Source organism: Rhipicephalus microplus, chromosome X, assembly GCF_043290135.1.
Source record: "Rhipicephalus microplus isolate Deutch F79 chromosome X, USDA_Rmic, whole genome shotgun sequence".
NCBI classification, from domain to species: domain Eukaryota; kingdom Metazoa; phylum Arthropoda; class Arachnida; order Ixodida; family Ixodidae; genus Rhipicephalus; species Rhipicephalus microplus.
Genome location: NC_134710.1, coordinates 384,852,881 through 384,869,324, shown reverse-complemented (window position 1 = coordinate 384,869,324; position 16,444 = coordinate 384,852,881). Strand labels below are relative to the sequence as shown.

At 44.4% G+C, this 16,444-nt stretch overlaps 1 protein-coding gene across 2 annotated transcripts in view; it reads left to right on the top strand.

The window, feature by feature from the left end:
• The window catches only part of Ogdh (oxoglutarate dehydrogenase Nc73EF), a 179,391-nt gene that overhangs the window by 18,173 nt on the left and 144,774 nt on the right, over positions 1 to 16,444 (top strand). Inside the window, exons 1-2 of one of the 2 annotated variants that reach the window (XM_075880061.1) lie at positions 821 to 909; positions 8,088 to 8,188. In XM_075880061.1, the coding sequence (XP_075736176.1) occupies positions 879 to 909; positions 8,088 to 8,188 (132 nt within the window). In that variant the 5' untranslated portion in view covers positions 821 to 878. Of the gene's footprint in view, positions 1 to 820; positions 910 to 8,087; positions 8,189 to 16,444 lie in introns of those variants that run through there. The other variant, XM_037413353.2, reaches the window with a different exon arrangement.

Below are 16,444 nucleotides of genomic sequence, written 5' to 3'. Positions count from 1 at the left end.
TCACGTCATCTGTTTGCTTATTATAAGCATGTGGGTGTTTCCGTCAAGTTGTTTTGTTTGCTGTTCTGTTTTACGTTTCATTATCACTATCTTTATGCATGAGCACTACTGACGTTCTGTTCTTGTGGGAACTGGCTCCTTGGTTGCTTTCTATCTTTTCTTTTGCACCACTGGCCACGACTGTGTGCATTACAATCATGGCTTTCAACCAATCTATCTCTGGCATCGGTAGTTCTCTGGCATCGGGCCAAAATGCTGTTCACCCTTTTATCACCAAATTACCCTTTTATAAAAATTGTCTCATCTGCTTATCTTCAGCACCTTGACCACTTGGATATTGGCCAACTATGCATCAACCAATCACCCAATTAGCAATGCTGATAAGTTGGTGTTGTAACCGCTGTAGTTGGCCTCAGTATCTGTTATCTTCTGATGCTGAGTGCAAGGTCATGGGTTCCACAATGGGTTGCCCCATTTGCATTATGTGCATTCTAGAAAGAGTGAAGTGCAAGAAACCACATATGTGCAGACTTTCATCACACTGTTAGATAGACGCTCGTTTGGCTAAAACTTGTGAGTAGCCATGTGCTTTAGAATCTCCCATATCCTAACTGTAGCTTTGGGACATTACCTCAGTTTAAAAATTAAAAATTTCTCCGATTTGGGTTCTCATATGTGTTTCTGTGCCATGAGTCACAGTCAATCAGTCAGCTAGACCAGAGAAAGCAGTCTTGCTTGTGTCAATCTGGCATTGTGTATCGTAACCTGTCCGTTGTCCCTGCTGTGCTTTCTTTCTCTGCGCCCCCTGTCTACAGATCCGGGGTCACTTCTATGCGACCCTTGATCCCCTGGGCATCACTGTGACCAAAGTTGATCCAATGGAAATCCTTCTCACCAACCACAATCTTGGTAAGGCAGTGGACCTTGTGGTGTTGGCTGGATTTTTGTTCATTTTTCTTACTCTTGCAACCTTTACTCTGTTGGAGCTATGTACTTTCCTGGTAGAACCTTTGTCAAGTCTGGTTTTGGTTATTTCACTCTTCCTACAGTTTGTGATAGGTGGTTGTGTTGAAGGTTCTGTCATCTATTATTTGCAGTTTGAAGTAGCCATTCAATTAATTAGTTTTTTTCTTAGCATCATAGAAATACTGATTCTTGTGTAGCTTTTGGAACTAACCTTCTTCGTGCCCTTCACACCTTTTGATTATCGTCCCATCTCATCATAGGTGAAGGGCTTGTTCTCCTGGCTCTTCTCCCCCCAGTAAGATTTTATCATGCTTACTGATGAGCCTGCTGAATACAAGAACATGATTTTTGCTGACAGTTGGTCAAGGAGGACAAACATTCATCTTACAACTTACATATCAAAGATGTTAGAAGAATTGCAGCAGCATTGCTAATTTGACGAGTTGGAACGTGTCATTTATATGCTAATGAGCAGAAACACTATACAAAAGATGAGCAAGGGGAAGAAAAGGTGTCCTTTTGCCTTTCTTTTGTATAGTGTTTGTGCTTATTACCATTGTAAAGGAAACTGTTTGCCGGTCCAACGTTACTAACCGAGCTCATTCTTTTTTGTGAACTGCCCTTTGATTTATCCAGTAATTGTATTTATCTTTACAAGCAATGTTGAATGGTGATACCATTGCAGCGCTGTCTTTTCTCTGAATGTACACGAATGTCATTGTAATTGGGCATTGTTAAAATTCCATTAGCTGAGCATGTTGCGACCTGTGGCTTTTCACATTTTCACTTTTCACATTTTTTTTTGTCTAAAAAGTCGATCCCGGATATATCGAACTCTGATATATAGAATTATTGGCTTTATCGAACACTTGGGAAATCCCCTTGAATTTTTCACACGAAATTATGGAACTCGTGTACACACATAACAATTGCGGAGCCGAGCCGAAGCCCAGAAATTGCATTTTTCTTGACGAATAATGATCATTTTTTGCACGTGTTCTTAAAATTCAGATCTCTTTCCGTACGGAAGTGATTTAAAAGGCAGTGTTGAAAAGTTAAAAGGCGAAACTCCATCACGTTGATCTACTTTCACCCACAGCACTTGCAAGTTTACCAGTATGCTTGATGTGTGATCTGCAGGTTTTGACGTGCGGGCATAGGTTTTTTTTTTTTCTTTAAAAAGACAGATTGCTGAGGGCACCAAAACGAAGTTATTTGGCGATCTAGTTCGCATGTTTGCATTCTTTTGTGTTTAATGGCATGCGGGACCAAAAAGCATGGCCTTCAAGATGTGCAACCTTGTGACCTATTTTGGTGTTTTTGGTTTTTAAATATGTATCTCTGAGACTATGCTTCTTTTCTAGTTTCCATGTAAAAGCAGTGGCTGTTTGCTACACAACTACTAAACCTCAAGGAACATCCCTCTCACCAACATGTCAATGGTGGGAGCTTGCTCGTATATTCTCCAGATTCTCCGCCTTAATTTCCTACAATCACTCATTAAACGTGAATTATCCATCGACCCCGCATTATATGTAACACCTCTGTCCACAAGGCGTACACGTCACGATCACACACATGCTTTAACCCCTCATTTCGTTAGAACAGATATTTTCAAACACTCATTTTTTCCCAGGACAGTGTCGGAGTGGAACTCTAGGCATGAAAAGAATGACCCTTAAGTTACCACAATGCCCGCGTTAGGTGTTGTGTTTTGGTTTCGTATGTTTTTTGTATGTTGCGTTTTGATTTTGTATGATTTTGTATGTTGGAGTAGAATTCTGGGCATATAATGAATAACCCTTTTTTACAGTAATACACGCGTTAGTTGTTGTTTCCATTTTGTATATTTTACTTCATTTGACTTACTTCTGTTGGAACTACAGTACTGCATTTTTTTTAAAATGAAGTCTGAGTGCCTTTACTAAGTTGAGTGTAAATATTTGCGCATATCTTGTACTAACTGTATTGATATTTTGGTATTGTATTTTTTTAGTGTACTATGAGTGCCCTTCCTGCAAGGACCGAATTCTCGTCTGCAGTATGTTATAAATAAATAAATAAATAAATAAATAAATAAATATTGTTCGTGGGTAGCAACGTCTCTTGCGCCTTTGTGGACTTGTATACTTCTCACGATTGTTCCTGATAAATCATCATTTGGGAGTCGGAACTAAACATTCATCCACTCGTAGCGATAAAAATTATACTGGTGCTGGGAGTGACGTGAAGTAAAGCACAGTTTTAAAGTGTTTTCTTGCATGCTTTGGTGCCAGGTGACGAGTTCGGGTTTGTAATGACTGCTGACGACGGCGCACGGTGCCTCAGGGAATTCTACGACTTGTTTGCATTTCCGGGCACCATATAAGACAGCGAGTGGCTTCATTCACACAGATAGCGACGTTGCTATTTCTGATTGTATCAATGCCAAGGTCATGACCGGCGTTGCCGGTGCTGCAGAAGTGTGTCGCTTCTGCCTCTATCCAGCCTTTTAACACTTTGTGGAGCTTATGTAGCCGTTCAGAGTCAAGCAACGCTGTAGCGGCCGAATGAGCTTAATCGCTTATTTGGGAAGCTTCCATGATATTGAGGATGACTGGAAATTGACAGCGCCCAAGAATTGAGACAAGCTTACGGACCATTTTCAAGTGATAAAGTCTGGTAACTTGCAAAAAAAGATGTCCACACCTTGTTCTTTATCATGCTGTGAGAATATTGTTGTTAACCCTTGTTAAGATTTTTTAAACCCATTCCTAGGCCTGAGATGCTCTAATTGTTGCCTTGAATACACATTTTATATTTCGAATTATCAATATATCGAACTATTTCGGTACCTTTTTTGAGTTTGATATATCCGTGATCGACTGTACATGCCTGCAAAACTTTGTTTCAATAGTCTGCTGTCATATACACAGGGCATTCACAAAGTTCATACTATCGCCATAAAGGAATGAATACTAAGTGATGAGACTTTGCTTGAAGTTCACTTTAATTTAAGTTTTCTAACTTCAGCAGGATGTGTTATGCTAATACCGTATTTATTCGATTCTACCGCGCCCTCGATTGTAACGCGCACCCGATTTCCACGACGAAAAAAACAAAAACAGTAATACATCAATTGCAACGCACACTCATTTTTCTCGCTGGCCCGCATGATCACACCACTCGAAAAAACAACTCCTTTCGGGAGCGTCTTCTATTTAAATATGAGGTACGGGGGAAACTTGTGCCCATCTGACGTGTAACAGAGCATTGCCATCACTGTAGTTTTACCGTGGACCGATGTCAGCACGCGAACTTCCTTCGCCCCCCTTTTTCGCGACGGTTGTGGTGCCAGGCATGTTGAAGTAAAGAGGCGTCTGATCGGCATTCCCGATTTGCCCAAGCAGGTAGCCGTTGTTGTGCCGCAAGTTTAGGACGAGCCTCTGAAAACTGTGAAGCTTTTCATCGTACTCCTCCGCAAAACTTTTCGCATATGCCCGTTCACCTTCGGAGGGAAAAGCCTTTCTTCTTCATAAAGTTGGTTAGCAAGCACCTGCTCGCTTTAAACTGGCTCCGCGTTAGCCCTTTTTCTAAGGCTAATTGCATAGCCCGCACTTGGAGAAGTTCTGTCGTCACGGGCCGCTGTGCCGCTCGCTGCTCAAGCACATACTCGCCGAGCAGTTCTTCAATTTGCGGAAACCGACCCTGCTGTGGTCCACTGAAGCCTTTGTGTGAAGCTTTGCTGTCGGCAATCTTCTGCTTTTGTTTCCGCCAGTCCCGCACGAACGTTTCGAGAACTCTGAACGACCCCGATGCGGCCCGATTTCTGTCCGTTTCTGCACACGTGATGACTTTTCTTTTAATCGCGGCATCGTGGTGCACTCGAGTTTTTGGAGTCGGCCCTTCCATGTCGTCGATGCTAATGCACTACAAGATGACGAACACCTCAGCACACGTGCGAAGTGCTGCACATGGGAAACACATAGGCAGAAATGGCCGACGCACGTAGGGGGCGGGCATTTTGAAAATGCCGAAAGCAATAGAATGACCGTACAGTATTCATTTTTTTTTTCATACTCGATTCTAACGCACATGCGATTTATCAACTCGCTTAACTGGAAAAAAGGTGCACGTTAGATTCGAGTAATTACGGTAATACTAATTAGCTTCTACAGATCATCACTGTACAGGTATTCATTTTGTGAGTTCAGTAAGAACTTCAATTAACGTATCGCATTATGCTCATCCTTGAAAAGCAGCCCACGGTGATAGTTTATGTGGTGGAAGAGGATGGGGCAAAATTCTTAACTTAGGCAGGTCATGTGAAACAGCATCACCTGTGCTGAGTTTCTCGATGCATTGTTACAGGGCAGACAGATTTCTTTCTTGAGCTTTCCTCTCCACTTTGCCTTGGTGAAGTCTCGCAGCTTGGTGTGGAGCTTCCTGTGGGACCATCACACTGATAGTGCCCTCATTTGGCATCTCTCGGAACACATTCAGTATGGCATTTTCCGCTGATAGCATGGTCTCTTTTGGCTGTGGCAAATCTATATGCTCGGACCTATTTGCTTTATGATCTTATACTTTTGGTATAGTAATTGTGCTCTCAGCATTGATCCGAAATTCTCGGTAATGAAGATTGCAAGAAATTCATCAGCATCACTATTTTAAGGCTTGAACAGTGCTCCCACTGCTTCTTTCTGCTGGTCGTTTTGCTTTTGTGTCAGCAACCTGAAAACACAGTGCACAACGATCTTATTCATGTGTAGCTTTCTTTGACTGTTGTGCATTGAGCCTGCACTCATGGTGACGTGCTGTGCTATTTGTTTGCGTTGTGCCAGTCAGAGGGTCTCAAAGCGGGGACTTGTGCGCAAATTTGTTCATCGTAGAGCTATGGTATCTTCATTGTCCAAGTTTATTTGGCCACATTGAAAGTGTTGCCACCACGTCACAGCCGCCTTGACTGGACACTGTCACCCTGCACTACCGCTAATGCATAGACATCTTTGCATTAGCCACATTTTTAAATGAAGGAAGTGGATTACTGCTTGTTCTCCAACTGTACCAGTATTTGTTTTCATCTGCTAGCAGTGTACTGTTACTGCATCAGATAATACTTATGTTCCAGATGAACTAGAGGTGTACTCTTGTTTGTCTGCCTGCCATGTATGCCTGCTCCACATGCGTGGAACTGACTGAGTACAAGCTTTATGGATGACACTTGTGCAAAGCTTGAGCACAAACAGTGCATATTACACCACACATGTTGTGTGCCATGTGACATGGAGCAGACGTGGAAGCACTCGATTCCATTGAGATTGTTACAAAGGGCTTTTGTTGACCCTGACTGCGGCCATTAGAACCTTGCTACTACCGAGTCTTCCCCGTTTCTTTTCTCGTGCTTGCTGGTGCTTCTTCATCTTCTGATGGTCCGTCAGTGCTTGCTTTAGAATTAACTCATGTGGTTTCTTAAGTTGCTGTAGTGTTTGATTTCTGGCTGTTTTGTGTGCGAAACAATAAATATATGTATAGGAAGCTGTCGGAAGAAGTTATTTTTTCGTTGCCCAATAACTACACAGTGGCAGCTTAAAGCTCCTTGTTGGCAGCAGTGCATGAGCATTTTCGCCATTTTGTGTTGATTGATAAATTGTCTGTATTCGTAAGCCAATGCATAATTTTTTTTTAACTTGCTGTCTCATATATTTATGACACCTTGGAAATTCGCCTTTCATTTCTAGCTTTTATAGACTTCACCGATATCCTCTTTCAAATACAGAGGTGCATTGCAGCAAATGCGTTGTTACTCTCTAGCCATATGTGCCGCATTCTTTTTCATTTGCATTCTAATTAAGTGTTTGCTGTATCATTCATCACAATGAAAGTGCAGTGGTGTTCTTGGAGAAACTGAGCTCTCAGAAAATACCTCTTTCATGGATTTATACAAGGTGTTTCCACTGCAGAATGAATAGTTGAAATAAGAACCATCAACTTGCCTTTGTGAAGGAAAGTGGGGCAGGGGGAAGTGCCCATGTTACTTTCAAAATAATTACCCTTTTGCAACTACGGGACATTGAATATTAAAAAAATTAATCGTTTTCTCCTAGGGTATCATATTTTTTTGTGAACCTCGTTGGTGTCACATTTGTGCATAAGATGCTATGTAGCTGGGCCAGCTGCTCAATATATATGACATTTTCATGGCATCTGATAGTTCAGTAATAGGAAGGCAGTTGAAGCATAAAGGCCTGAACACGCGTACCTGTTCAGTGCGTCAGTGTATGTTTTATTGACGTGGCACCACACCCTCTCCTTATGAAAAGAGAGAGGGTGCACAACTTTGCATAGCCACGGGCCCTCTTTCTCCATAGGGAGGGGGCACGGCACCACATCAAAAAACCACGCACTGACGCGCTGCAATGGCGACATGAGGTTAGGCCTTAACTTTTTTATGTGATATGCACCTTTCTTGCACCACACTTGACTGCCTGCCTCTTTGCTGTGACCGTTACCGGAAAGAGTTTTCTGTGGCACTCAGGGCTGTTTTTGTAGGCTGTGCATGTGCCATTAAAGTTCTCACACCTCTGTTTCTTTAAGTAATACAAGCTCCATTGAGAGTGTGTGCCACTAGAGAAGTGGCACCATTCGACTTTTCGCTCAATTTTTGAACTTGTAGAATGCCCACGGCTATAAGCTCAGTCATTTACTATGTGCATCCATCTGCTGACATGTACTAGTGACTTTCTGCATATATAGAAGATACATGTAAATGAGATACGATGCATTTGCCTTGGAATGCATTGTATACACTTAATTCGTGGTTGTGTGTAATACACCATTAGTATTTGCAACCTAACAGTGAAACTTAATACAATCTGATACAGCATAATAAATTCATCTAAGCAATGTAAGAACAATTTTGCTTAACCATTAAAACATTTTTTTTGTCATTATTGCTTATTATTTCTTATTACACCACAAAAGGTTGATCGGGATTCAATGTTTACCTTTATTGGGTCAAGGCGGTTCCTTTGTAGAGGAAAATAAAAAGACTTTTGAAATACGTGCATGCAGTGTGATTTCCCTTGTCCATTCTCCATTTGTCTTATTGGTACATCCCTGTCTCACCTATTTTCATGCAGAGGAGAAAGACATGGATCGTCTGTTCAAGCTTCCTGCAACGACATTCATCGGTGGCGAGGAGAGCACCCTGCCTCTGCGGGAGATATTGCGGCGATTAGAGGTGGGTGCTAGGATTCACAGCGGGCAGAAGCTCAGCTTGGCAATTACTTTCTTCTACAACATATCATTCACTTTCTTTCCTGTTGGTGTAGTGTTTTGTTTGGGCATACACAGCAGTAGAAAAAAAAAGGCACTACTGTCTTTAATTAGTTAGTTGTATATGAAAATTATAGACTGCCTGAAAATTGATTGGTTAGCATGCTTGAGGTTAAGATAAAAAATGCTCAGGCTCCTCCACGTGCCAGCAGCTTTCTGTATTGTTGCGCATCTTCTGTGAGTTGTGTTATACTGTAGACATCGATTGTAAAAGTGATCATCATCCACTATTGCAACTAGCACTTAGAGAGCTGTTTCTCTGAAACAGATAATAACCGTAAGTAAAGCTCTGAGCTGAGAACTTGAAATTCAGTTTTTTCTGAGAATAAAAATTTTTTTTTGCTTTAAAGAACCTCTAAGAGTGAAAGTGTTGTGTGACTTTTTTACAATAATTTGTTGCTTTGCATCTGGTTGAAGTTGAATTTTGAATGCTCTTAACGTATCATATAATTTATGATAGTGTCTTTAATTCAGAACAAATCTTTGTCAGTTTGAAACACCTGTCTAAATACCTCTAGAAACTAGCGCCTCAGAGTGAACAAGCGCCTGAGACTTCGTGCGCTCGAGCATCGGTGATGCTGCTGAATGGGCTGTTTTCAGATTGGGGGACCCGCAGGGGGTGGAGAATGAGACAATGTGGCAGTGATGCGATAGCTGCGCCAATTTGACACAATTCCGAATTTTTGCGCCGAGCTGCGCCAAAACCATGAAATTTGCTGAAATTGTGCCACGCTGCTCCAAAATGTCTGATCAGCCTCAAAGCTAATTTCAATGAAAAATATATGCCACGTTGCCCACTTGTACTTTGCGTCATCAATAAATCCAGGCGCAAACACACTAACATTAACAACGTTGTAAGATATACAGTAAAACTGCATAAATTTGACCTCGATTATTTCAAAGTCCTGCTTAATTAGAAATATTTCCGCGGTCCTGTGTTTTGCAATGCAAGTCTGAGTGGATATTTTAAAGCGGCCGTCAGCACCACTTCGTTTAATTTGAAAACTTTGGTTGGCATGGGTCAATTTTCAATCGCGCTGTCGCCGTGAACCTGTGGAAACGACGGCCTTTAAGAGCCACAAGCCAATGAAATGTAGCTATACTAATGAGTGTCAGCTGAAGCACCTCATGGCTTCCAGCGAAAAAAGAAAAGGAAAAAAAATTGGCCCCGTATCTGCATGTTACACTGCAAATGTCGTCGAAAGATGATACTCTTGCGACTGTTACTAGACCGCTTCAAAACTAGACTGCTTCAAAAAACTAGACTGTTACTAGACCGCTTCAAAAAACTCTGAGGGCAACCCAGCTGCCCGACTGTACCGGAAATGACTGTAACGCATTCTCGGAGTTCGGGTGAACTCCGCCTCTGCAAGATAGAGCACGTGGAATGCTCCGTTGCGGAGTGGATTGCTCTGAATCTGCCAGTGGAAAATGCAAACTTGCTCCGAATCTACCAGCGAAACGCGAATTTTCAGCTTTGGAGCAAAGAAACTTGCTCCCGCTCGACGAGTGGAATTCGCCATTATTTCTTGCACACCGTCACCAAGGCTTACCTGCTGCCAGGGGTTACTGCCGACGCTACAGCTCTAATAACCATGATGATCATGAATCACCGCTCTCGTACACAACGCCACCTATCGCGCTCAATAGCCGTTACGCCAAAATACAGCTTCTGTGCGAGACAAGTGCGCCATGCAGTGCAAACAACATTACAGGGGACGGTCAGTACCACCACAATATACAGCAGCTATTTGTTTGCGAATCGACACTTTTTCAGTTCAAGTGACCCGATTGTCTGACGTACTGTTCGAAGGCATTAGAGGTGTTCGTCAAAGCTGGGAGTGAAAACGATGTCATTCAAGTAGACAAGTCTGCCACTTTCATCATCAGGATAATTTTTGCACCCTACTGACCATCCGATGAATTTGGTATTAACAATTTTGTTTCGAGATGTACGAATACAAGAGGTTAAGCTCACAAGTTTTTGGGTATCTAGCTTAAAGGTGGTATGTCCTGGAAGACGCACATGTGAAAATTGTCTGCAGAACTTGTTAAAATCACGGGATGTTCTAACAGAACCGATTCCACTTTAGCTTGAAAAGGCATTATAGTCGAGCCCACATATAACAGCCCCACTTGAAACGAACTATCGCTTAAAATGAACAATATCCGCATGACCGTGAAAATATACATTGGTTCAATGGCACAAAATCGCACTTACAACGAACGTCTCCGAGCGCCACCGATCGGATACAGCGAACGTGGCTGGCGCTCAGCCGACTTCCCGAGAAACCACTTTCGACCATCGGTCAGGCATCGGCAAGGTGCCCATACATTCTTATTCTTAAACGCCGACCCTGCCTCTGCGCCTTTCTAGTTGCCGCTCTCCCCGACCGCTTTTTGTTACACACCCCTCTGTGCTTTGTCCCCTCCCCCCCCCCCCCCCACTTCTCTGAGCACCCAGCATTGCCAGACGAGGCCCGTGTTTACACGCTGCCACTGATCTTTCAAAGACCGGTCAGCCATCTCCTCTGTTTTTGATCGCTGGTTCGTTGGCGTCGCTGGCCTGGAGTGACAGACCATTTTGTTGTTGGCCACCGACTGTATCCGATCGTCTGCATCTTGTGCACGCGCGTACCCTACCCCACTGACTCTGATCATTCGCGATTCCTTTTGTGTTTAGGACCTGTTCTCGCTCACTTCGCACTCGGCTCAGCGTGCCCTCCGCACGCGTGCGGAAGCGTGAAAACGGCTGTTAATTTGGGCGAAACGAATCGCTAAATATCGAAGTCGGTGAGGCCACGCAAACCCGCCGGTGCAACAAAACGATTTTTTTTACCACGACCGCCGATTCCTTGAACACCGCTGCGTGGGTCTATCCAGGCGGCTGGCTTTGACTTCGGCTCGCGGAGGCACTCTTTCGAGTTTTTCTACGCGCGAGTTGCGCGTTTCGCGGACCTTTCAACCAAGCTACCCGACCTTACCTCCTTCCCTCGTGTTCTGGTTTTCAAGGTCACCCTCCTGCCATGTCCTCCCCTCTCTTCACTCTATCGCAACTCCTTGCCCTTCTTCTCTCGCAGATCTGCTCTCCTCTATTGATCATAAGCCCTTTGCCTGTCTCCACCACTCTGTGACGCCAGCCACGCTGGCTCAGAGTTTGTTTCATTTTCTGACTACAAACGGGCCCAGAGCTGTCCCGCACGCTCTGGCATCTGTGTCGTGTGTGCGCGTCTTGCTCGCTCTTGGTGTGGGTATGTGATCAATAGAGGTCAGATTTTTAGGCACCAAATACAGGCAGGGAAAATACGTGTTTTAGGCCCTCAAAAGCATAATTATAGGCCCAATAAATTTTTACAAAAACAGAAATATCCCAAAACAACGACGTCGGTAACTTGTATCTACGTTAAGAAGCAAAAAAAAAAAAAGATATTGTTTAGGATAGATGAAAGGTACCAACGATTAAACATAGGCATGCATTTCCCGTGCGATTCACAGTATGTGGTATTTCGTTTTATTGTCTAGCATTGTGCGTCAAGTGTCTACCATTCAATGAGCACTCTCCTGGATCTCTTTCGTTTTGTTATGGCTGGAAAGGGGAGCACAGGAGCAAATAACCAGACCACTGATACCACAGAAGAGAGGAATGCTAGGTATAATCGCGTAAGACCAATTTCTCTCCTATCGGTGAACACCTTAAAGGACCCCTCACTAGGTTTGGGCATTTCGAGCTGACAAGCGTAATTAGTGAACTGGGCACTCCGGATCATTCCTGTTAAAATTTGTAAAATTAGATTTCTCGGAAAAACAATCAATTTCTAAGAACTCCACTTGCCCTTCTCGCCGCCGTGTGCCACAGGATCTACGGAGTGACGTACAGCAAGGAATGGTCCTGGTTTTGTTTTTTTTAGGCGCCTGTGAAAGCAGGCGTTTGGTGTGTAGCGACACCACGGACCCGAGCTAACGGGGGGGTTTCGGCTCCCTCCCACGCCTAGCCGTGCGTGGCTTTGCCGTGTCCGGAGAAAAGGGGATCCTGGGGGTTGAGCCGACGGCGGGTGATTGGACCTTTAAGGCCCCCCGGCGGAGGCAACACACCCCTTTGGCCCCGGCTTCATGTAGACGGCACCCCTGGGCTGACCCACCCAGGGGAAATCGGCAGTCGCCTTTTCCTATCTCTCTCTCTCCCTACATCTTTGTCTTTCTTACTTTTTTAGCTTTCCTGTCTACTTCTCTCTTCTGCTTACTTCCAATTTTCTCGGCGGCAAGGGTTAACCCTGTGCAAATAGCTTACCTTGGTCTAGGCGCATTGGGTTATGGCAGTGTTGTACGGCTGACATCTGCAAGCTTTCAGCACCTGCAAACTTGCAGCGTCCCCTTGTTGGGCTCCGTGGTGGGTGGCCGCCAACGCTGCTGAACAACATACAATTAGCATGCATAAAGCATTCCCTTTACTTATTGATCGTGCCTCCTCAAACGGGTACGCACCGAAGGTATCAATTTTTTCATCCGGCCAAGACAAATCTTTCCTCATTTCCACGTTATACACTGCGAGAAAACTAACAAGCAAGCCAGAACTGTATGCCCCTTTGTAGTGGCTAGGTGCTTAACCGAAACTCTCGGTGCCGGGTACAAGGTTACCAAAATGGCCAGCGGAGATCTACTGCTTGAGATAGGTGACAAAGACCAATTCGAAAAACTGAACACCCTCACTACGTTTAGAGACACACCCATCAGTATTGCGCCGCACAGGTCCATGAACTCTGCTCGCGGGGTAGTATCGGACGCAGATTTGCATGACCTGACCGAAGCTGAACTTCTGGAAAGATGGAAGAGCCAGAACGTGACAAACGTACAGCGTATTAAGATAAGAAGGGATCTAAAGGAAATACCAACCAAACACTTAGTACTGACCTTTGCTTCGAGCGGTTTGCCGGAAACCATTCAAACTGGGTATACAAAGACATCCGTGAGGCCATATATTCCCAACCCCCGTCGTTGCTTCCAATGTCAGAGATATGGCCACGGCTCGCAAAGCTGTCGTGGCCGAAAAACTTGTGCTCTGTGTGGAGTCGTGGGCCATGCGTCCGACAACTGCGAAGCACCTGCACACTGTGTGAACTGTGGCGGTAATCATGCCGCGTACTCACATTCCAGTTCTTTCTGGAAAAAAGGAAAAGAGATCATCACTTTGAAGATAAAAGAAAACATTGCATTTAAAAAAGCAAGAAGGAGAGTCTCGCCATTTTATGGCCCCACATATGCTGATGCGGCACGCCAGGGGGAAGCGTCGCACCAGCCCTCACCACTCCTTCGGCCTGCGCAGAGCGAGCCATTGGCTGTGGCGCCTGCCCCCAAGGCGGCAGTAGTTGAGTCTACTCCGCCTACTATTGAACAGAGACCAGAGACTCCAGGGTCCTCCGGTCTCAAGGCCTCACCTCATGCGAAGTCCAAGCTTCGAAAAACCAGCTCGCATGAGCGGGCATCCAGTGCCTTCGAGGAGGCAATGGATACGGCGGCACCCCTGGTGCCAAAAAAGCGGCGCGGCTCTTTGGAGCGCGCCAAGAGAACTAAAAAGCTCATAACAGGGCCTGATGATAGCCCTGTTACTTGAGCTCGACCTTTCAGCTTGTGTTTCCAGTATGGAAACACAAATTATACATTGGAACGTCAAAGGACTGCATAAAAACCTCGACGACGTCCAAGAGCTTTTTACAAACACCCACCTCAAGTGCTGTGTGTACAGGAAACACACCTAAAATCCTCCAATACAAATTTTTTACGTGCTTACGTCATATACAGAAAGGACCGAGATGATGCTGTGGCGTCATCCGGTGGCGTAGTCATTATCATTAATCAAGGAGTAGCGTGTACACATTTACCACTCCAGACATCCCTTGAGGTGGTGGCTGTTCGAGCGGTACTTTTAAACAAACTCATCAGCATCTGCTCTTTGTACGTACTTCCCCACCACTGTCTTGAAAGACGTGAATTCCAGTCTTTAATGGACGAACTGCCTGAACCTTATTTGCTTCTTGGGGACCTAAATGCACATAGTGGACTGTGGGGCGATTCTCGTTGTGATGCACGAGGTCGTCTCATTGAACAATTTCTCTTCTCTTCCGGTGCCTGTTTGTTGAATAGGAAAGAGCCCACATACAATAACGTTGCCAACAAAACTTACTCGTCTATAGACCTCAACATTGTATCACCTTCACTCCTACCGCTATTGAAATGGAAAATCATAAATAATCCATATGGAAGTGACCATTTTCCTGTAGTGTTAAGTTCACAAACAACATATGAATGTCCTCTACATGTTCCCAAATGGCTGATAAACAAAGCAGACTGGGAACAGTTTCATAACACTACAAGTTTAAGTTGGACAGACATATGTAGGTTAAACATAAATGAAGCTGTGCAGTACTTCACAGCTTTTCTAACTGACGCAGCAGCCAAGTGTATACCGCAAACATCTGGAAAGTCCGGCAAACGACGCGTCCCGTGGTGGAACACTGAGTGTCAGAATGCACGAAAGAAGCAGAACAGGGCATGGAGGTTGCTGCGGAACTCGCCGACAGCAGAAAACCTTGAGAGCTTTAAGGAAGTAAAATCTCGAGGCAGGAGAACGCATCGGCAGGCCAGAAGAGAAAGCTGGCACAAGTTTTTATCAGGGATAAATTCATATACACAAGAGGCTAAAGTCTGGAACATGGTTCGTAGGGTAACAGGAAGACAAGTACACTCACTCCCACTCGTAAACACACAGGGTGACAGCCTGGAAGATCAGGCGAACTTCCACGGTGCACACTACGAGCAAGTGTCTAGCTCGTCACACTATACTGAAGCCTTCCAAAGATATAAAGCAAGGATAGAAAAGCAGAAACTAGAATACAAGTGCATAAGTCACAAGGCATACAACCAACCTTTCAACTTAGCTGAGCTACAAACATCACTAAACTCTTGCAGTAATTTTGCCCAGGCTACGACCGTGTCACGTATGAAATGTTGAAAAACCTGCCGCTCAAAACGCGAAAAACTTTACTCTTTCTATACAATGCTATCTGGCTTTCTGGCACCATCCCTGCTTCCTGGAAAGAGGCTATTGTTATCCCTATTTTAAAACAGGGCAAGGACCCTTCCTCAGTTTTAAGTTATAGGCCCATTGCACTAACCAGCTGCCTTCGTAAACTTTTTGAAAAAATGATAAACCGCCGACTTTTACATTTCCTTGAAACACACAATCTGCTTGACCAGTTCCAGTGTGGGTTTCGAGAGGGTAGATCCACCACCGACCATCTGGTGCGTATCGAGGCACAGATTCAAGATGCCTTCGTCTAAAAACAATACTTCCTCTCAGTGTTTCTCGATATCGAGAAGGCTTACGACACAAAATGGTGCTTTGGCATATTAAGAGACTTGTCTCACCTGGGTGTGCGCGGTAGAACGCTTTCCATAATCAAGAGTTACTTGTACAATAGGAAATTCCGTGTCCGTGTGGGCAGTATTCTCTCCCAAACATTTGTGCAAGAAACGGGAGTACTGCAAGGTGCTGTACTTAGTTGTACCCTTTTTATTATCAAAATGAATTCCTTGCACCTGTCCATCCCCCTCAACATGTTCTATTCCACATATGTCGATGACGTCCAGCTTGGCTTTAAGTCATGCAACCTGGCAATGTGTGAGCGGCAGGTTCAGTTAGGTTTAAACAAGGTCTCCAAATGGGCAGAGGAAAACGGATTCCAGCTGAACCCAGAAAAAAGCACGTGTGTCTTGTTCTCCCGAAAGAGAGGCGTGCACTCAGAACCTGACATTCGACTGAACGGGCAACGTCTGTCTGTCAATGCGGAGCATAAATTCTTAGGCTTAATCTTGGACAACAAGTTGACCTTCGTATCACACATCAAGTATTTAAAAACAAAATGTTTAAAAGCCATGAATGTTATAAAAGTGTTGTCACATACTACGTGGGGTAGTGACAGGCAATGTCTCATGAACCTGTATAGAAGCCTCATTCGCACTCGCTTAGATTATGGGGTCGTTGTTTATCAGTCTGCGACTCAAAGTGCTTTGAAGATGCTGGATCTCGTGCACCATTTGGGCATTCGCCTTTCTATGGGTGCTTTTCGCACCAGCCCTGTAGAAAGTCTTTACGTCGAGTCAAATG